Source organism: Thalassophryne amazonica, chromosome 12, assembly GCF_902500255.1.
Source record: "Thalassophryne amazonica chromosome 12, fThaAma1.1, whole genome shotgun sequence".
In the NCBI taxonomy this organism is placed as follows: domain Eukaryota; kingdom Metazoa; phylum Chordata; class Actinopteri; order Batrachoidiformes; family Batrachoididae; genus Thalassophryne; species Thalassophryne amazonica.
This window is the reverse complement of record NC_047114.1, coordinates 89,071,690-89,094,487: the sequence shown is the minus strand read 5'-3', so window position 1 is coordinate 89,094,487 and position 22,798 is coordinate 89,071,690. Positions and strand designations below refer to the sequence as shown.

The 22,798-nt window shown below is 44.9% G+C and overlaps 1 protein-coding gene across 1 annotated transcript in view; it reads left to right on the top strand.

The window, feature by feature from the left end:
• Nucleotides 1-3,442: 3,442 nt before the first annotated feature.
• The window catches only part of LOC117521500 (dipeptidyl aminopeptidase-like protein 6), a 334,231-nt gene continuing 314,875 nt past the window's right edge, over nt 3,443-22,798 (top strand). The window contains exon 1 of the mRNA XM_034182811.1: nt 3,443-3,514. Coding sequence (XP_034038702.1) covers nt 3,458-3,514 — 57 coding nt within the window. The 5' untranslated portion in view covers nt 3,443-3,457. The remainder of the gene's footprint in view (nt 3,515-22,798) is intronic.

Genomic DNA, 22,798 nt, shown 5'->3' with positions numbered 1-22,798 from the left:
TTGAACACTCTGGTCTTCTGGGTGGATAATGGAGACTGGAAAAAATTGGAAACTGGATTGTGCTGCAGTGTTGGTCTCTGAAGCTTCTTGGCACATTTTAAGTTTCATTCTGCTCCTGTAAAAAATATGTTGCATCTGACCTGATTTCAGGAAGACCACAGTATCATTTCTCTCCACACACAAGACAAGCCAAAGTGAATCTCATTCCACTTTATATTTCAGCATGTATTTATGCAATTAGGTGAGCCATCAGAATTATTGGTCAACACACAAAGTGTTCACAAACTGTCACCCCACTGAATAAAACTCTACACAACAGTAAAAATAAGACAATATATTGGGTAAAACATGATTTATTGATTTTGTATGGCGATTCTTTTGGTCTCAGCCCACCACATACATATATTTTGCCAACCCCCACACAAAAGCCTTTAACATCCCACAAACCATTTTAATACGTTATGACATATGATACAGAGCATTTAAAAGGGAGCATCTTAACTTCACAATACAGAGAGAAAATGGATTCAAATTGAGCAGTGAAATGGGACATTTCTCCTTAATGTCGCAGACTGTATACTGCTGAAGGGTACATACACACACACACACACACACACACACACTTCCTACCCAGTGAGTCAGGAACCATGCTGAAGATTCAAGAAGGTCGGCCACAGCCAGATAGCTCCAGAAGGTCAGACAGGTTCTGAGAAGCCAACTCAGTGGTAGGAATAATATCATAATATCCAAGTCATCAATACATACCCCCTAGAAGTCAACAGATACACTGCTGGAATAAGTTGGCCACAGGAGACAGATGCCAAGACATGAAAACACCTCACAATGCATGGATGTTTCCACCCAAAGTCCAGTACTCTGAGGTCTATGAGCCACACAATTGGGGAGGGTTAGAGCCACAATCCGGAATGAGACGAAGAGCATTCATAAATAGACCCCCCCAAGTTCACAGACTGTAAGAGTGCACCAAACTGCTGAAGAAATAAGGAACAGGAGGAAGCGGTATCATGGAAGACCAAGCTCCTCCATGGGATGTACCATCGACATATAGAGGAAGTGGCTGACAAGAAGACCGACCAGAAGCTAGAAAAGTCTGTTCTAAAGGACAGCACAGGGGCTCTGATCATATGTGATGCTAGCAAATTTTCATGCTAACTTTAGCCCATTAGCATATGTGTTATGTGATGCTAGTGACTTTTCATCCTAATTACCGTCTCGTTATGTGATGGCCGTTAGCATTGTGTTTTGTGGTGCTAGTTGAATTTTCATGCTAATGTTAGCCTGTTAGCATCGCATTATGTGAAATTTGCGAGCCTTTAAGGCACGCGAACATTTAAATCCATTGTGAATCATTGCTTTAGGGTGCATTCTTCACTCAGGTCCTCAGACACCTCAAGTGTATGTTTTATAAAGCATATTATAAATCCAATTACTCACTATGGAAGCACTCAGCTCATGCTAACATTGCACCAAATGGCAAGCTAGCTCAAGCCCATTATACAGCATATCATATAAAGACTGTAACTTTACTCAAATAAGGGAACAAAGCTGCAACGCAATGAGAGCATTCACCGGTCATGAACTGCAACTGGATTAAATATATGAATCACTGGTCTAAACATTTTTAGAAGTTGTCTGCTTCAGAAATAGAATTTGTTGTTTGTTATGGATCCATAACAAAAAATAGTACTGATAAGTATATAAAAAGTAAACTGGAAGAATACTTGAAACATACTTGCATGTACTACTTTTTGGTAAGGGGATTCTGACATGTTGAATTCAAATATAACAATAAAAATGACTTATTGCCTACGATTTCCAAGATATTTGTGTTTTTACATCTACATAACTATGTTGTGTTGATAGAGTTTTCATGATAAATCATGAACATAGGTCTTTTCATGTTTCTCTGATTGTTTATATTCACCTATTGAGAATCAGAAACAGAATTAGAATCACCTTTATTCGCCAAGTATCTTCAAAGAATACAAGGAATTTGACTCCATACAAGCATGTATAAATACACACTAAATACTAATTCACAATTTAAAAAATGTAAACTGAAATGAAAATAAAATGATATTCTAAATAAATAAAATTATAAATAAAATATTCTCTTTTTGTAACACCTTAAAAAATTCAGCAGTGGCATATCTGGTGCCCAAAAAATGCCAACTTTAAAAAATTTTGAGTCTCACCTAACAAAAAGTTTCCTTTTGGTGAGTCATTCTCACATGTAAAATTGCTTGCAAATCAGAAATTATTTAGAGGTGGCTCATGGTCACCAAACATTGAAAATCTAACCGTGACAATTGACATCGGTGCAATAATTGGAATGTCATATCTTTGCCACTTTTAGAACTATTAGATCACTACTCAGATGTGTACAGTTTATTTTGGTAATTTAGAAATTATAGCAGCAGATTGGGTGCTAGATGTTTACTGCAGTGACTATACAGGTCCAAACTTGGCTCCAAACCCAATTTGTGCAGAAGCTGGGCTTCATAGTCAGCCTATGATATTGGTCAGTTAGACAATTTACATGTTATATTTACAATACTGTGTTTACTTACTTTTTATTTTGCCTTTATGGCTTTGTTTAATATTTTTTGGTACTTTTTTGATAACTGTCTCCATTCTGCAAGTGCTTACAGATTAATCATAAATGTTGGAAAAAAAACCCCACTCTGTTAGGGCTGTTTTTATCATTTCTGTATAATTAGTGCAATGAAAATACAATGTTTGGTGACCTTGAGCCACCTCTAAATAATTTCTAATTGGCAAACAATTTTACATGTGAGAATGACTCACCAAAAGGAAAGTTTTTGGTGGGTGAGACTCGAAATTTTTTAAAGTTGGCATTTTTTGGGACACCCTAAACTAGAGCCAATCCACAATTCCAAACATTATTTTTGTTCTCAGTTGCCCAAAATGAGTAAAGTTTCACTCTATCTATTTCAGAAGCATTTTGGTGTTATAAGATCTTTGGATCATGTGTCTCAGTATTTTCCCATTACGTTATGGAAAGACTAATGATTCAACAGATTACAGTCAAATTTATTGGCTACAATCATAAAGTTTTTTTTTTTTAACTTATCAGCTGGCATTTCATACATACATGACTAAAGAAACCTACTGAAATAGTTTGCTGATGTTATTTAGGAGATTTTATATACTTCATTAATTTAATTTCATAAATTTTTAAAAAGATATATTTTACATGTTAAGCATTTTTATTCAGGGGAATTTCAGATAAATCATCAGAGGGGATTTATCCACAGAGGTTGTGCTGGTGTGTTTGTGTATGTGTGCATATATAGTTTTGCTTACACACAAGGAGAGAGAGAGAGAGAGAGAGAGAGAGGGGGGGGAGGGAGAGAGAGAGAGAGAGAGAGATGTGAAGCCCTTTTTGTATCCCACATTCTTCCTACATGGGACCATGAACTCCTCAGCAGGTGCAGGAAACTGCCGCAGGGGCTCTATCAAAAGAGATAAGGTATTTCAAACTTTTTTCCTCGCTTGTGTTCTACATTATGGAGATATTTAAACTAAATTCCTTCGTTCCGGACTTGTATTGCGATACTCGAAGAACTTTGAAGGCGCACTGACTCTGAAAGCCATAAATCCTTTAATTTATGTTGCCGTGAACTCACCATCAGACGCGCGTGTATTTTTTTTCTTCAATTTAAACTTTTTTACTAATATTTACGTCTCATTACCTTGTAAGGTGATCTTCAGTGTAGTAACTTAAGTCGTTTTTTCTTTTTTGTCCCCCGTCCCAGTAACTTTACGTACAGCTGTGAAGTTATTGGCCTCTCGGTCACAGAAGTTTTCAAACGAAAACGCAGGAAATTAGGATGACGATTTGTTTCTTTTTAATCTTTTTCTCACTCTGCACATCACCCAGTGCTTATTTTTGCAGCGTGCACTTGCACTTGCTTTACCAACATATTCAAACATAACCCCGCCCCCTCTTGTGTGTGTGTGTGTGTGTGTGTGTGTGTGTGTGTGTGTGTCCCAGCAGTCCCACCCCCATACTGGCATTTCTCAGCAACACCTAAAAGATCCCAAGTTGGATTACACGGTGGAACAAATCGATCGTGATTTCAAAAAGAGATAATTGTGTGCGCCTGATCTATTGAGACAGCCTCTAGGGGGCAGTCACCTCCAACAATGGGTTCTCCTGCGAACTTTTCTTTTTTGTGGGGGGGGTTATATATTCTTACACCTCTGTGGTTCAAGAAGTACATTATTTTTTTAAAACATGCTCATAAGTAAAATTGAAATTTCATAAAAGTGCATAAAATATGATAATTGTGAAAACATTATTTAAATAAGAGGGGAGACCGGGACAAATGTGACATATTTTTCTTTGAACTGAGTACCCCCTATGTTTTGCAAAAGCCAAGGTGCACATCTTCTAAAATGCAGTTATAAATTAGCAGGGCAGATATGTACACTCAACAAAAATATAAACGCAACACTTTTGGTTTTGCTCCCATTTTGTATGAGATGAACTCAAAGATCTAAAACTTTTTCCACATACACAATATCACCATTTCCCTCAAATATTGTTCACAAACCAGTCTAAATCTGTGATAGTAAGCACTTCTCCTTTGCTGAGATAATCCATCCCACCTCACAGGTGTGCCATATCAAGATGCTGATTAGACACCATGATTAGTGCACAGGTGTGCCTTAGACTGTCCACAATAAAAGGCCACTCTGAAAGGTGAAGTTTTGTTTTATTGGGGGGGGATACCAGTCAGTATCTGGTGTGACCACCATTTGCCTCATGCAGTGCAACACATCTCCTTCGCATAGAGTTGATCAGGTTGTCAACTGTGGCCTGTGGAATGTTGATCCACTCCTCTTCAATGGCTGTGCGAAGTTGCTGGATATTGGCAGGAACTGGTACACGCTGTCGTATACGCCGGTCCAGAGCATCCCAAACATGCTCAATGGGTGACATGTCCGGTCAGTATGCCGGCCATGCAAGAACTGGGACATTTTCAGCTTCCAAGAATTGTGTACATATCCTTGCAACATGGGGCCGTGCATTATCCTGCTGCAACATGAGGTGATGTTCTTGGATGTATGGCACAACAATGGGCCTCAGGATCTCGTCACGGTATCTCTGTGCATTCAAAATGCCATCAATAAAATGCACCTGTGTTCTTCGTCCATAACAGACGCCTGCCCATACCGTAACCCCACCGCCACCATGGGCCACTCGATCCACAACATTGACATCAGAAAACCGCTCACCCACACAACGCCACACACGCTGTCTGCCATCTGCCCTGGACAGTGTGAACCAGGATTCATCTGTGAAGAGAACACCTCTCCAACGTGCCAAACGCCAGCGAATGTGAGCATTTGCCCACTCAAGTCGGTTACGACGACGAACTGGAGTCAGGTCGAGACCCCGATGAGGACAATGAGCATGCAGATGAGCTTCCCTGAGACGGTTTCTGTCAGTTTGTGCAGAAATTCTTTGGTTATGCAAACCAATTGTTTCAGCAGCTGTCCGAGTGGCTGGTCTCAGACGATCTTGGAGGTGAACATGCTGGATGTGGAGGTCCTGGGCTGGTGTGGTTACACGTGGTCTGCGGTTGTGAGGCTGGTTGGATGTACTGCCAAATTCTCTGAAATGCCTTTGGAGACGGCTTATGGTAGAGAAATGAACATTCAATACACGAGCAACAGCTCTGGTTGACATTCCTGCTGTCAGCATGCCAATTGCACGGTCCCTCAAATCTTGCGACATCTGTGGCATTGTGCTGTGTGATAAAACTGCACCTTTCAGAGTGGCCTTTTATTGTGGACAGTCTAAGGCACACCTGTGCACTAATCATGGTGTCTAATCAGCATCTTGATATGGCACACCTGTGAGGTGGGATGGATTATCTCAGCAAAGGAGAAGTGCTCACTATCACAGATTTAGACTGGTTTGTGAACAATATTTGAGGGAAATTGTGATATTGTGTATGGGTGATTCTTAGACTACGGGCACTTATTATGTCCTTTGATCATATTGTATGAAAAACAGAAAAAAGGGGAAATTTCACACTTTTATAGTTATCTTTACAATGAAAGTGTGTTAAGAAATTTGTTCTAGTAGTCTATGATGACTTTTTTACCTTTTTTCAGCATCATTATATGCAAATATTGCCGTTTTGTGCTTGTCCCACACCCAGACTTTTGATCTTCAATGATAAAAATGAATGGTAAAGAAACGTTTTTTCTAATGTTTTAAAATATCTCTGAATAAAATATCAGTAAAATAATCAAAACATAATTGGGGTATTCAATGTCATACAACTGTTGTGATTTTTTTTAAACAAAATGTAGTTGTCCCACACTATTGCCGTAATTTCCACCACAACACTGTAATGTCCCTAAACAGTTTGTATGAAAGATTGTTTGGGTAGTTTCTATGGAGATAAACAGTGACATCAGAGCACATGTATATAGCGCCAAATCACAATAAACAGTTGCCCCAAGGCGCTTTATAGTGTAAGGCAATGGTGTGGTGAAAATTACATTTACAAGGCCAATAGTGGCCGTAGTTAAAGAATCAGCCGTATGTGGAAAAAGTTTTAGATCTTTGAGTTCATACAAAATGGGAGCAAAACTAAAAGTGTTGCGTTTATATTTTTGTTGAGTGTATATCACTACGACTGTGTGTTTTATCGAAAAAGCACCAAATTTTTTCTCATGAAAAAAAATCCTTTGTCATTGTGGTTGTAATGATTCAGTGTGTACAAAAACATAGAAAACACTATATACGAGGTCTGTTAGAAAAGTATCGGACCTTTTTATTTTATGAAAGAAAGTGCAGACGGGTCCGCGCGTCGGGACGCAGCTGGTGCAGTGTGGCGGCACAGGAAAAACACCTCCGTTGGAAGCCTTAAGGACAAGTTGGAACATGTCCAGCTGTTAAACAATTTCTCAGATACTCACTCAACTGAAAGCCATCAAAAGCCGCCTAGTTTTTACAAATGGTTATCAACACGGAGGTGTTTTTCCTGTGTCGCCGCATCGCGCCGGCTGCGTCCCGACGCGCGGACCCGTCCGCACGTCTTTCATTAATAAAATCTCCTTTAACAGTGGAATGTCCGGATAAACTGCTGATCCCGACCTCTTCTGAAAGTTCTCTGTTCTCTCACGGCGTCCTGGGTCAACAGAGGCTTAAATTTGGAAGCTTTCAGCTCGAAACAGGCAGACAGCGGCGGCTCAGGGCGCGTCGCGACGTCCCGCTCTGTGGGCAGTCCTTAAAGCGACAGCAACAGTCCATAATCTCTCATCAGCTGTTAAAATTTTCACAGAAAACCAGCTGAATTTCTCGAATGGTGTCCACTTCGATGTCCCTCACAGTTTTTGAAAAAATTTTGATCAAGCAAAGCACCAATCTCTCAGGAAGTTGTCAGACAAAGAGATTCCGACGGGAGGGGTAGACCACTCCTCACTCAAAGCCTGCCCACAGGCGAATGATGTAACCGACAGGCATGCGCACGAGGGTTCAAGGTTGTCTGATGTAATTGCACGTGATTCAAATCCATATAGTTTTTGAAAAAAATAAAAAGGTACATTAGTTTTATCACAGACCTCGTATATATATGTGTGTGTGTGTGTGTGTGTGTGTGTGTGTGTGTGTGTGTATGTATGTATGTATGTATGTATGGTGTTTTTTATCATAAAATCAAACTATGAAAATTATGGACAGAAATCCTATCCGTTTTCACCACTGTCGAATTCTCAACAAGTATAATTTATTAAGATTTGATAGTTTCAGTAATTTGTGCTTTCTCAAATTATTTTCAAATGTTACCATAATCAGGTTCCAGAATCACTCAGTACAGTTGTCCAGAGACCAAGCAGCAGTAGCACAACATGAGGCAGCTTAAACCACAACTGTACAATCCCCCAAGTGTAGAACATCATTTGCCTGTAAACTCTAGAACTCATTGCTCACAGAATTAAGTCCATCAGCGAGTTTAAATGGTTCTCATCCAAACTTAAATCTTGGCTTAAAATAAATCAAAACTGCACCCATGTGTGAGAGTGTGAATGAATGAGATGGGTGAGTGATGAACTTTTGAACTGCGCTTATTTATAGATGAAATGTTCTCATGTAAATTAATTTGTATTTTAGATGATGTCTTGTTAGTGTAGAAAAGCTCAACCAGGGATTTGAGTTGAAAATTAGCAGTAGCTACTGTATATACTATGTGTACATCGCATCAGCTGCAAGCTGTGTTTTGTAACTATGTTTGATTGCATTGTCCCTGTCAAACAAACAAACAAACAAACAAACAAACAAACAAACAAACAAACAAACAAACAAACACATAAATAAATAAATATTTGACTAACTAAACAGATCAGTTCATGAATGAATAAGTCTGTCCCTTCCAGTTTAACTACCATACCACACCATAACTCAAAAACAATAATTGCTACTATCTTGTAATTCACTAAATGAAAAGGACATATAATGAGAACAAACCAAATGTGATTTTTGATGCAGCAGATCAATCTTGCATATCGTCACCTTGCTAAAATAATAGCCTAAGTCATATTTTCCCAAACAGGACTTAGGCCATTATTTTAGCAAGGTGACGATATGTAATATCCCACTAACATGTCTGCCAGCTGCTCGATGGTTAGTGGATATTGGATTGATGATTGATTAGAATCAGGTGTGGTTGTCAGTGAGAGAGTCCAGTCTTGCCCCAAATGAAGCCTTATAGTAGCTGGCATAAACTACGGCAAAATGAGGCTCACGGATAAAACAGAAATAAGTCCTGTATATTCATTTTGTAAATTGTGTTGTAGCATGGCCCAAGCAGAAGGTCACCCCTTTGAGTATGGTCTGCTTGAGGTTTTTTCCTCATATCATCAGAAGGAGTTTTTCCTTACCACTGTCACCTGTGTGCTTGCTCTAGGGGTTGGTAAGGTTAGGCCTTACTTGTGTGAAGCGCCTTGATGCAACTTTGTTGTGATTTATATAAATGAAAATAAATTGAAATTGAAATTGATAAAGAAACCTGTTTAGTCATCACAATCACTCTACCTTATCCGTGATTGTTGGAACAATGCATTTCTACAACTTTCACAGTGTTACAACTGTCCTTGTTTCCCCTACATATGACACATTTTTGTGATTGTCCTGCATCAAGAAATTGATCCAGGCTTTTAATGACTTCCTGGACATGGGCATGCGAAGTGTATATGTTGTGAAAGTGTTGAACTTGTAGAGACATTCATTTATCTCAGCAGTGATATTTATGTCTCTGGGTCGACCTTTGAAATTGAGAGATGCCTGGGAAGAGTTCATGGATTCACGGGGTCCCTAGACAGTGACATTTTGGTGATGTCAATATTTTTGCAGGAGAATGAAGGTCCAAGTCTTGAGACTTGGATGTTAACCAGTAACCTAAGGAAGAAGAGTGCATGTCTTTGGTACTGGGTTACCTCAGAGGATCTTTGGGCACTGCCAGAATGACTATGTGCCAAATGGGTGTTTATTTTAGGAGGTTCAGGTGAGACGCATCACTTGCATTTTGAGGTAATGTCAGTTGGGACATTTTGGCCATGTGGTGTGTTTCTATGTGCATGATCCAGCACATATATGTTTGAATGTTGAGGACCTCAGTGGCTGGAGAAGGTCACGAGGACACCTACGCTTCACCTGGCTGCAGCAGATAGATGGTTGACTTGACTTAGGGCATGCATTTGTGTTTGTGTGTGTGTGCATGGGTTTCCCTGTGCTTTAATTAATTCACGCTGTAAGATCAGCCTGTTCTTGTGTGTAGAATGTATTCTATGCACGTGTGCGTGCTGCTGTGTTTGACTTACAACAGTCCCAGTCTCCCTTACATAGGATGTGTTTTCACCTGGGCTTTAATTAATTCACACAGTTAGAGCTTCCGCCTCCATCTCTGTTAAATCTGGTGTGCCAATTAAGTGTTGGGAAGGTGTCGTAGCACGGACCCACAACAGGGGGCGCAAATGAACGGACAATGAATAAGCCAAAAAGGTAACAATTTAATGTTGTGATAATACACAACGAAACGTATAGTAATTTGCACAGTCAATTTAACACCAGGTGACGTGTGGGCAGGCTCGAAGATAGAAGACCCCCGACGAGAGAGAAGCCGCGTCCCACACGGCTTCCACCACCAACGGTCCGAAGAACACCGGAGCCGCCAAGTCCCGAGTCCCCAGGTGGCCTCTGTCTTCGGCTGTCGACCCTGGTACTGCTGGCAGAAAGCAGAAATATGATGAGTGAGTGCGAGTCCGCACACTCAGTAATTCTCAGTTCAAACACAGTGAGGAGGGAGCACCTCCATCTCCAAACTAGGAACACACTAGCAGCTCCTGTAACCACTTATCTGGATGGAGTGAGAGGCGAAGACGTCACTTCTCTCACTGACCGCCAACCCAGCTGAAAGGGCACCACAGGACATCGGCTGCAAACAGATCAGACGTAAGTCACAGTTTAAATTCAGCAGAGAAATTACCTTGGTAATGGTAGTCGATTTCTCGGCGGGGAGGTGGAGTTGCAGTCCGGCTTTTATGGTGGTGATGATGAACGAGTGACAGCTGGTGCAGAGGATGAGTGACAGCTGTCACTTCTTCTGGGTCTGGCGCCCTCTCGTGCTTGGAGCCCGCACTCCAAGCAGGGCGCCCTCTGGTGGTGGTGGGCCAGCAGTACCTCCTCTTCAGCGGCCCACACAACATTAAGCATGTTAATGACTTCAAATACCTAGGCTCATGGATTATGGGTCAAGAACACCAGTAAGGCACAGACTTGGGTAGCATGCAACAAGATGACCCAAATCTGTCCATCAAATCTCCCAAACGAGCTTAAAATCGATCTATTCAGGACGGTCGTAGAACTGATTTTGATGTACATCTTGGAAACCTGGGCGCTTAACACTCGACTGCACAAATGTGTAAATAGCTGCTACACAAATCTCCTCAGAAGGATACAGAACCTTTCATGGTTCTCACATCCCACGCTCAGGCAAATATATGGGGACATTCCACCACTAAGCCAGTGGCTTAGTCAGCGCCGGGACGAATTCGCTTGTCACTTCTACCAAGCGAAAGATGATCTAGTTTCAGAGCTAATTTTATGGAAGCCACCAAGGAACAGGAAACTTTCCTTCCCTGATTAAGTCAGTCGTGACTCAGGAATGAACGTGGAGGATCTGGGACAGGGTTCTAGCTAGAACCATTTTAGTGCCGGGTAAATTATGTGATCACGGCTCATGGCTGGGGGTGCAGGGACCCCTGGCGGAGGTCAAGGGGCAAAACCACCTGAAGCATACCTCTATAATGTTATTGGCAAGCCCTATTTTAACCAATTTTGAGTGGTTTTAGATGCATTGAAAGCAAGAATAATAGACAAAAAAAGACATTTATGTTGTAATATTTGTAAAACCAAAGTTCTTTTTAAAATGTTTCTGACAAAGTCTAAGTTAATAAAATAAATAACATTGAAAAGGTTAAAAACGCATTAATTGTTGGGAAAGTGTAATGACACGGACCCACAACAGGGGGCGTAAATGAACGGACAATAGATGAGCCAAAATACAACACTTTACTGTTGTGAAATCAATCAATCAATCAATCAATTTTTTTATATAGCGCCAAATCACAACAAACAGTTGCCCCAAGGCGCTTTATATTGTAAGGCAAGGCCATACAATAATTATGTAAAACCCCAACGGTCAAAATGAGACATGCACGAGAATACAGACAAACACAGAATTTGGGTTACAATCAAAATATACAAGGTGACGTGTGGGCAGGCTCGAGGATAGAAGATATCCGTCCAGAGAGGAGCTGGCACCCACACGATTTCCACCGCCACCGAACCCGGAGAATACTGGAGCTGCCAAGTCCCGAGTCCCCAGGTGGTCACCGTCTCCGGCTGTCGGATCTGGTACTGCTGGCAGGAAGCAGAAACAATCAAGGGTGGGTGTGAGCACACACCCAGCAAACAGTCAGCAAATTGTCTTTCCAGGTGGGAAACAACACCTCCACCTTTAACACAGAACACAGTTGTGCAGAGCTTAGCGTTTTGGCGTGGGGGTGAAGAACGTCACTCCTTCACGGAACCACAAAACGCAGCACCCAGCTGACAGCAGCTACAGCAACTCCTGCAAACACTCAGAAAAGGAATCACGTGCGTAACGGCACAGTCAAACGGCTGAGAGTTTACCTTCTAGGTTTGAAGATATCTCGGCAAGGAGGTGGAGTTGCTGTCTGGCTTTTATGATGATGTGGTGATGTGTGACAGCTGTCAGGTGGTGATGAGAGACAGCTGTCACTCCCGGCTGCTCCTGTGAGGCGGCTGCGCCCTCTTGTGCCTGAAGCCCGCACTTCAGGCAGGGCACCCTCTGGTGTTGGGCCAGCAGTACCTCCTCTTCTGCGGCCCACACAACAGGAACCCCCCCTCAACGGGCTCCTCCTGGCCAGGAGGGCCGGGTCCAGGATGAAGCTCCTCTTCACCCAGGAGCATTCTTCGAGTCCATACCCCTTCCAGTTCACCAAGTACTGGAACCCCCGGCCCATCCGACGGACGTCCAGGAGCCGGCGGACCGTCCAAGCCGGCTCCCCATCGATGATCCGGGCAGGAGGCGGCGCCGGTCTGGGAGCACAGAGGGATGAGGTGTGGTGTGGTTTCAGTTTGGAGACGTGGAATACCGGGTGGATCTGCCGGACTGAGGACTTTGAGGATCCTGAAGGGGCCAATGTACCTGTCCTTCAGTTTTGGAGAGTCCACCTGGAGAGGGATGTCCTTTGTAGATAACCACACCTCCTGCCCGGGCTGGTATGCAGGGGCCGGGGAACGCCGGCGGTCTGCATGGGCCTTAGCCCTCGTCCGGGCCTTTAACAAGGCAGAACGGGCGGTGCGCCACACCCGACGGCATCTCCGCAGGTGGGCCTGGACCGAGGGCACACCGACCTCTCTCTCCCAGACACACCTCAAACGGGGAGAGGCCGGTGGCAGAAGACACCTGGCTGTTATGAGCGTACTCGATCCAGGCCAGATGGGTACTCCAGGCCATCGGGTGCGTGGATGTTACACAGCAGAGGGTCTGTTCAAGTTCCTGGTTCGCCCGCTCTGCCTGTCCATTCGTCTGTGGGTGATACCCGGACGAGAGGCTCACGGTGGCCCCCAGTTCTCTGCAGAAACTCCTCCAAACCTGTGAGGAGAACTGAGGACCATGATCCGAGACAATGTCAGTTGGTATCCCATGCAGACGGACGACGTGGTGGACCAGGAGGTCTGCGGTCTCCTGGGCCGTTGGGAGCTTTGGGAGGGCCACGAAGTGGGCCGCCTTGGAGAATCGGTCCACTATCGTGAGGATGGTGGTCATGCCCTGGGACGGCGGGAGGCCCGTGACAAAATCCAGACCGATGTGGGACCAGGGGCGACGAGGCACCGGAAGCGGTTGAAGGAGTCCTTGAGTCTTTGCGTGGTCCGCCTTGCCCCTGGCACAGGTGGTACAGGCCTGGATGTATTCCCGGATGTCGGCTTCCATAGACACCCACCAGAAGCGCTGCCGGACCACTGCCACGGTTCTTCGCACCCCTGGGTGGCAGGAGAGCTTCGAACCATGACAGAAGTCCAAGATTGCAGCCCTGGCCTCTGGTGGGACGTACAAACAGTTCTTTGGACCGGTTCCTGGGTCCGGGCTCCGTGCCATGGCCTCCTGGACGGTCTTCTCCATGTCCCAGGTGAGGGTGGCCACGATAGTGGACTCAGGAATGATGGGCTCCGGAGGATCCGACAGCCCTGTTTTGACTTCGTCTTCGTGTACCTGGGACAAGGCATCCGATCTCTGGTTCTTGGTCCCGAGGCAATAGGTGATCCGGAAGTCAAAATTCCTGAAGAACAGTGACCAGCGGGCTTGCCTGGGGTTCAGCCGCTTAGCGGTCCTGATATACTCCAGGTTCGGATGGTCTGTGAAAACCGTGAATGGCTCCGAAGCTCCCTCCAACAGGTGTCTCCACTCCTCAAGAGCCTCTTTCACCGCAAGGAGTTCCCGATTGCCCACGTCATAGTTCCGTTCAGCCGGGGTCAACCTGTGAGAAAAGTAGGCACAAGGGTGAAGAACCTTATCGGATTCCCTGCTCTGGGACAGCACGGCTCCTATCCCTGAGTCAGAGGCATCCACTTCAACCACAAACTGGCGGCAAGGATCGGGCTGCACCAGAACTGGTGCAGTCGAAAACCGACGTTTCAACTCCCTAAACGTGGCTTCGCACCGATCCGACCAGGTGAAGGGGACTTTTGGGGAGGTCAGGGCTGTCAGGGGACTACTAACCTGACTGTAGCCCTTAATGAACCTCCTGTAGAAATTTGCAAAGCCGAGGAACTGTTGCAGCTTCCTACAGCTTGTGGGTTGGGGCCATTCTCTCACCGCCACAACCTTGGCCGGATCAGGGCGACGGAGTTGGAGGAGATGATGAACCCCAGGAAGGACAAAGAAGTGCGGTGGAACTCACACTTCTCGCCCTTCACAAACAGCCGGTTCTCCAACAACCGCTGCAGGACCTGACGTACATGCTGGACATGGGTCTCAGGATCCGGGGAAAAGATGAGTATATCATCCAGATATACGAAGACAAATTGGTGCAGGAAGTCCCGCAAGACGTCGTTTACCAAAGCTTGGAACGTCATGGGGGCGTTAGTGAGGCCGAACGGCATGACCAGGTACTCAAAGTGACCTAACGGGGTGTTAAATGCCGTCTTGCACTCGTCTCCTTTCCGGATCCGAACCAGGTGATACGCATTCCTAAGATCTAATTTGGTGAAAATTTGGGCTCCATGCAGGGGCGTGAACACTGAATCCAGCAGGGGCAACGGGTATCGATTGCGAACCGTAATCTCGTTCAGCCCCCTGTAATCAATGCATGGACGGAGTCCGCCGTCTTTCTTGCCCACAGAAAAAGAAACCAGCACCCATCGGGGAGGTGGAGTTCCAGATCAGCCCGGCAGCTAACGAGTCCCGGATGTAGGTCTCCATTGATTCGCGCTCAGGACGTGAGAGGTTGTACAGCCTGCTGGACGGGTAGTCAACGCCCGGGATCAAATCAATGGCACAATCGTATGGACGGTGCGGGGGAAGGGTGAGCGCCAGATCTTTGCTGAAAACGTCAGCAAGATCGTGGTACTCGATCGGCACCACCGTCAGATTGGTGGGGACGTTTACCTCCTCGTTAGCATTCAAACCGGGGATTGTGTTTAATCATCCATGGGAAGCCCAAAATCACGCGGGAGGTAGAAGGAGTCACATAAAACTCAATCTCTCCCGATGATTCCCAGACACTACCAAAGTTACTGGCAGTGTCTTGTGTGTGATAAAAGGGAGAAGGTGCCATCTAGGGCCCACACCTTCAATGGTGAAGGGAGCGCCACTAGAGGGAGCTCTACTTCCCTTGCCCATCTGCTGTCCAGCAGATTCCCTTCTGACCCCGTGTCCACCAGTGCTGGTGCCTGAAGGGTTAGATCCCCACTCAGGATCGTAACTGGGAGACGTGCAGATATGCGTGTATGTTCCACGTGAATGTTATGACCCACCCTTAGCCCAGTCTCTAAAGGCGAGTGTTGTCGTTTTGGCCATTTGGGGCAGTTTTTCTGTACATGCTCTTTTGAGCTGCAGAGAAAACACTCCCCGCGGGCCAGCCTCCTCATTCTGTCATCTGATCTCCTTTTGGCCCTGCTCGTCTCCCTAACAACGTCAGCAGGGGGAGCTGTTGTCACACGGAGTGCTGAGGCTGTGGAGCGTGGGGAGGGCGGAACCTTTTTGGACCTGGAAGGGAGAGGGACGGTGCGTGCCCGGCCACGTCCTTCGTCTGGCTCCCGATGGCGTTGTTCTAACCGATTGTCTAATCGTATGACTAGATCAATAAGCCCGTCCAAATCCCGCGGCTCGTCCTTAGCCACCAGATGCTCCTTTAGGACCAGAGACAGTCTGTTTACAAAGGCGGCGCGGAGTGCAATGTTATTCCAGCCGGACCTCGCAGCCGCAATGCGGAAGTCGACTGCATACTCGGCTGCACTCCGACGCCCCTGTCTCAGAGACAGCAGCACTGTTGAAGTGGTCTCGCCTCTATGTGGGTGATCGAACACCAGTCTGAAGTCCCTCACAAACTCAGTATACACCGTTAGGAGCCGTGCATGCTGCTCCCAAAGCGCCGTAGCCCAGGCGCGTGCCTCACCTCGAAGCAAATTAATTACATAAGCCACCCGATTGGAGTCTGACGCGTACATCATGGGACGCTGGGCAAAGACAAGCGAACACTGCATTAAGAAATCTGCGCACGTCTCTACACAACCTCCGTACGGTTCCGGGGGACTTATGTATGCTTCAGGGGACGGTAGGGGGGTTCATTGAACGACCAGTGGAATGTCTATATTCGGCACCAGGACAGCAGGAGGAGGAGCTGCAGCCGCGCCCTGTGCGCGCGCTTCCACCTCCGCGGTGAAAGCCTCCATCCTGCGATTGAGTATATTGCTCTGCTCGGTCACTACGTCCATCCAAGCAGTGAAGGCGGTTAAGATGCGCTGCAGCTCACCTAACACGCCTCCTGCTGGCGCCTGTGCACCCTGCTCTTCCATTGGCTGTTCAACAGATGGTTGACGCCCCTCGGAATCCATGACGTTGGCCGAGATATCCTGTTGGGAAAGTGTAATCACACGGACCCACAACAGGGGGCGTAAATGAACGGACAATAGATGAGCCAAAATACAACACTTTACTGTTGTGAAATGTGCACAACGAGAATACAGACAAACACAGAATTTGGGTTACAATCAAAATATACAAGGTGACGTGTGGGCAGGCTCGAGGATAGAAGACATCCGTCCAGAGAGGAGCTGGCACCCACACGATTTCCACCGCCACCGAACCCGGAGAATACTGGAGCTGCCAAGTCCCGAGTCCCCAGGTGGTCACCGTGCTGGCAGGAAGCACAAACAATCAAGGGTGGGTGTGATCACACACCCAGCAAACAGTCAGCAAATCGTCTTTCCAGGTGGGAAACAACACCTCCACCTTTAACACAGAACACAGTTGTGCAGAGCTTAGCATTTTGGCGTGAGGGTGAAGAACGTCACTCCTTCACGGAACCACAAAACGCAGCACCCAGCTGACAGCAGCTACAGCAACTCCTGCAAACACTCAGAAAAGGAATCACGTACGTAACGGCACAGTCAAATGACCGAGAGTTTCTAGAACCCTGTTCTGGAAGCAGCCATGGATGACCGTGACTGCTGGCGTATGATTATGCGCTGTCTCTCGCCCACGGCTGACACATGATGATGATAAGAGCTTAGGATGTGTTTTCACCTGTGCCTTAATTAATTCAGTTAGCGCTTCCTGTTTTTGTATGTATAATTTATTTGCTTACGGTGTGGTCTCTGTGTGTGTGTGTGTGTGTGTGTGTGTGTGTGTGTGTGTGTGTGTGTGTGTGTGTGTGCATGCGTGCGTGTGCTGCTATAATCATGACACTGTGAAGCTTCAGGTCAGACTGTGCTGGAGCCAGTTTGCCCTCTGCTGGAGGCACAAAGTCGCACAGATTGTGCATCCCTTCTAAGCCTGTGCAATTTGTCAGCATTGTGACATTTTTTTTCACCCATCACTACTGCTGCACCGCTGCTGTACATTCCATATTTTCCACTGACTCCGCATGGTTCAGCCATATAAAAGCGTGAGCTCAGAGTGCTGATAATAAAGTTTCTGTGACCAACCTTTGACTCTTTGAAGATTTATAGGCAGGCACAGCCTATTAAATTCCACATAATCTGTGGTTAATTTGCATGAGAAACCACTAAGATGCAATGGAGTCTCCTCAGAGGACAGGATTTGGACTAAATGTGTCTTGACTAGGACTCATTACACTTCAGTGCTTGTAATGATCTTGCCCTAATTGATGTGTGAGATCATCAATAACTTCTCTTCCGCTTTTTAAGTGTTCAGGTGGGTGCAGATTTAAAAAGGGGGCGTGCCCCCTGGTTTCCACTTCTCTATGTGCACCTAGAAGCCCATCATAATCACAGCATAGAGATGTGTTAAAGTGTTAAATTTAAATATTGCAGTAACACTTCCTGCAGAAACCTTTTGTGTGGTGTGTGCATGAGAGTGGTGTGTGCATTTTAACAAAATGTTTGTTAAAGAAGAGCCCCAAAACATCTGTCATTTTGAATTTTTGCTTCAATAAACACAAAAGTCTTGTAGTATCCTGAGGTGCATCAGTTCCCATCATACAAGGACAGAGTGAACTGGTCATATTTAATTTGCACATGTTGTTAGTTGTTGTTTATTATTTGTGTGGACTCTTATTACATCACACCACCCAGGCAGACAACTGGTCCATTCCCACCTCTTGAAAGTAACCATCTATTTACTGCAGCCAGGTTACACGTGAGCATCCCCTTGGTGTCTCTGTGCCACTGGAGTCCTGAACACTGAGCGACCTGTGTTCTGGATCATGCCCAGAGAACGGTGCCACATGGCCAGAATGTCATAGCTAATGTTCCTGCACAATACAGGTGATATGTCTCACCTTAATCTCCTGAAGTAACCACTCCTTTGACACCAGGTCATTCTAGCAGTACCCAAGGATCCTCCAGAGAGACCTAGTACAAAAAGCATCCAGCTGTCACCTTAGGTCACTGGTTAGCATCCAAGTCTTGCAAACATACAGCATGACAGGCAGCAGCAGGGGTCTCAGTTATGAAACAATGCAAAGGATTCATACTTATAGTATACATACAAACAAAAGCCAAAAACGGCATATGAAAAAAAAAAAAAATCAGACATCCATCTGTACCCCTGCAAACAAAGTTCTCTTTATAGATCATACACTACCTGGAATTGTGTGCATGTGGATCTGTCTCATATTTCACCCACTACATGTCCACATTCAACCACAAATAGTCAATGCAAAACACTTCACGAATAGTCAAACATACATGTGAAGCTCGAAACAAGAGGAAGAACAGGAAAAGGAACTTCAGGACACAGAAATCGAGGCACTTGTGTGGGATCACAGCAGTGGCCTGAAGAAGAAGAAGAAGAAGAAATGCAGTGAGCAGCCATGTACACTAGGTGGTAAGAGACAGTCTATAGTAGTTTTGAAGCCAAGCATTTGTGGTGATCTTTCACTCATGGTGTTGCATGTCCTTCTTAATTTAGACACTACTATCACCTATGGACGTAACTTTAACAAACTCACCATGGGAACCAGCATAAACCTTTCCAAATAACAGCACAAGCAGACAATTATTTATCACTACAGTTGTAACAGAATCCTGGGCACTGCTTTGACATAATGGCGTTCCTGTCTTTATTGAGATCAAATCTCTCCTCATGAAATTAGAGCAGTGAGAATGGCCCATTTTTCATATAAGGTTCCAGGGGGGAAATGTTTTGTTTCACACCAGTAGCAGCAGGCAGGACTTCACAGATTGTCCAGGTTTCATGATAAAATCACAACGTATACTTGATGTGCATTTCTGAGCATACCCAGCTCGTGGTTAATTGGTGTTAATGTGAACAGTGTTTAATGATAGACCATAGAGAATAGGAAACCTAAAATTCTCACTGTGAGTTTTCCATCCATGCTTGACTGCTTAATGGAACCAGATGTTGGGAAAGTGTAGGTACACGGACCCACAACAGGGGGCGCAAATGAACGGACAATGGATGAGGTCAAATAACAACACTTTACTGTTGTGAATGGGCACAACAATACAATCAATTACAACAATAGACAAAAGCCAAATCACAAAAAGGTGTCGTGTGGGCAGGGCTCGAAGATAGGAGTGTTTAAGGATTTTATATATATTATTATATATGTTATCACTGTTAAACATTTGTACCTTCGTCTTCTTTCTTATGAAAACGGTGTTGTGCTGTTTGCACCTAACCCCGAGAATGTATGTGTTATTCAACCTTGTTTTAGCAGGCTGGGGTCAATCTGAACTGGGAAGAAGAGCTGGATGTACTTATTATTATTATTATACAACTTGTTTTCGTAGCCGCTAACAGGACTGGGAGTGAAGCATGACGGGTCAGTCATGAACTGGGAGTAATAGACCTGAAGGTTGTTTTTGACTGTTGTGATGTGATGCTTAGTGTGAAGACCAGGACACTCCAGGCAGATGCACAACAGCTGATAACTGCAACAGACGAACGAGATGTGCTGACCTCCGACGATAAGAGTAAAAGAAAGAAACTGTTTGTCCTTACAGCTGCGCTTATTGACGTATGTGTTTATGTTACGGGAAGAAACTTGTCTCGCGTTGTCCCCCCCCCCCTTAGGACAAGTTTTATGATGTAATGAGGGCATCTCTAATAAAAAGAGCGGGAGCACAGGCCAGACTTTAGTGTAGCCTTGGTGTACAGCCTGGCCGCACTCCGCGCGTGATTAATTTGACTTTCTGTCTCACTGGTGTTTCTTGACTCTGTTTGTCTTATCAAAGGTTTTAAGAATGTTTGGAGGAGAAAATACCCAACATTGACTGGGGGCTCAGTCCGGGATCTCAACAATACCGGAGGTGTCCAGCGGAGGTCGTCAAGTCCAGACGTAAATCCTTGGCCAAGGTCCGATCGATTGATCGTGTCTGCAATTGTCGACCACCGTTGGCATCGTCTGGTTGACGAGATTTTCCCGAAGAAGACAGACAGGAAGTCGAGTCAGTGAGTAAAATTTCTTTGTAAACAGTACTGAGTGAGTGGTGATCAGATCACATAAACAGTTAAATTCCGCAAGCGATGATACAGAATCGTCTGTTAATGCAAAGCAGTTAAACTCTGTAAGGAGGGTGCGGACTCCTCTGTTTATATACGCGTACCGGTAGGGGATAAAAGTGATCACATAAAACAGTTAAACTCCGTAAACGATGATACAGAATCGTCTGTTAATGAAACACAGTTAAACTCTGTAAGGAGGGCGGACTCCTCTACGGTTGCGAGGGACGCACGTAGTTAAATTCCGGAAGGAGGATACGGACTCCTCTGTTTTAATACGTAAAGGAAATCCCGGGTAGAAATACGTGCACTGTAAAAAAGCAGTTAAATTTGGCAGGGACGGCGGAGTCCCCTAATGCAGGACATTAGTTAAATTTCACGGGAGGGCGAGCTCCCCTGGCATAAGAATACGCGTACGATTATTAAAGTGTTTCTATGTGTAAATAGTGTTTTGTGTAAGTATAAATAACTGTGTGAAAGTGTAATACTTTGGACAACGTTAGTGACAACCGTGCGTGTGGAAGCAGAGGCAAGTGATTCCGCTTCCTACGGGGAGGTGAAAGGAATCAACCACACGACGGCAAATTAATTGTCACGTCCAAAGAAAGTGTGAAAACTTCAGATTTAGAACACCCTAGGTGTGCCCCCGTCTGAAGTCCAAATTATAACAAGGGATAATAAAATGGGGGGTAAGACGTCTAAAAATAAGGAAAATTTATCAACTGACGACTGGAAATTTATGGAAGCAAAAAAAATCCAAAAGCAACAAAGAAATTGGAGACCTGGATAAATAAACATGACTTTGACGGACGACTGAACCTGATCAGTATACAGAAGCTAAAGAAGGAGTTAGAACAGCAACATAAAGGTGATGAGAAAAAGATGCAGAAAGTAGGGGCAGATTTAGTGGCATTTTGAGAGGAGGAAGCAGAGAACAGACAGAAGGGAGCAGAGAAGCGACGATTAGAGAAAGCAAGGAAAAAGAAAGCTGTAGGTAAGGCAGAAGAAGATGTGATAATTCAGCACAGAGAACCAGAACAGCCTCAGCAACCACCGCCGGCTGGATCGTCGGTGACAACAACACCCTTATCTCCTCTACCAGAGGATGACGATGTACCGCCACCACAGTATGATTTGGCAGTAAAACCTAAGGTAAAAAGTGAAAAACCAGAAAAACCAGAAAAACCACAAACACGCAGTCAAGCGAAAGTGCCTACAGCCCCTCCCATGGTGGAACACAGTGACCAGGGAGGTGCCTATCCTATGGTAGAAGTACCAAATCCTCGTGCAGGAACAGCAGGACATCGATCAACCATGCTCGTATATCGAACATGGAATGCTGATGATATCAAGCAGCAGTCGACATGATACCATCGCCACATGTTGACATTGAGGGATTTATGCAGGATATAGAAAACATTAGAAGTTCTTACCACCTTAGTGGACCTGAAGTCCAACAGGTGTGGATGAAAGCATGTGGCCCTAAATGGAGTCAGATACGCGGAGACTGGAATCCTGCAGACCAGGATGGCGTACCATTGCCACATGATGATCCAGTCTTGAAAACAAGAGTGGAAGCTATGATTACACGTGCAAAAGGTGTGTTAGGACCAAAGATAAATTATACTGAAATTACCAGGACAACTCAGAAAGAAGGAGAACCATGGACAGAGTTTAGATGCAGATTTGAGAGTGTATTTAGAGTCCATAGTGGCATATTGCCAGGAACACCAGTGTATGAAAACAAATTGAAAAATATTTCACCTGTGAAGCTGACAATGACCGATTTGATTCATGATGGCAACTCAACAGCTGTCATAACAGTAACAGGTGCCACTGAAGATGTTTTAAAATTGAGATTCACAGGTATGCCATTACATGTGTCACTTTGTAAACCATATTTGACAGAATGGCAAGAATTGGGACTGACAGTCATAACAGCTTTGTCAGCCACTGATTGGAGCAGAGTTGGACCACGAACGGAGTTCAGTCCATCA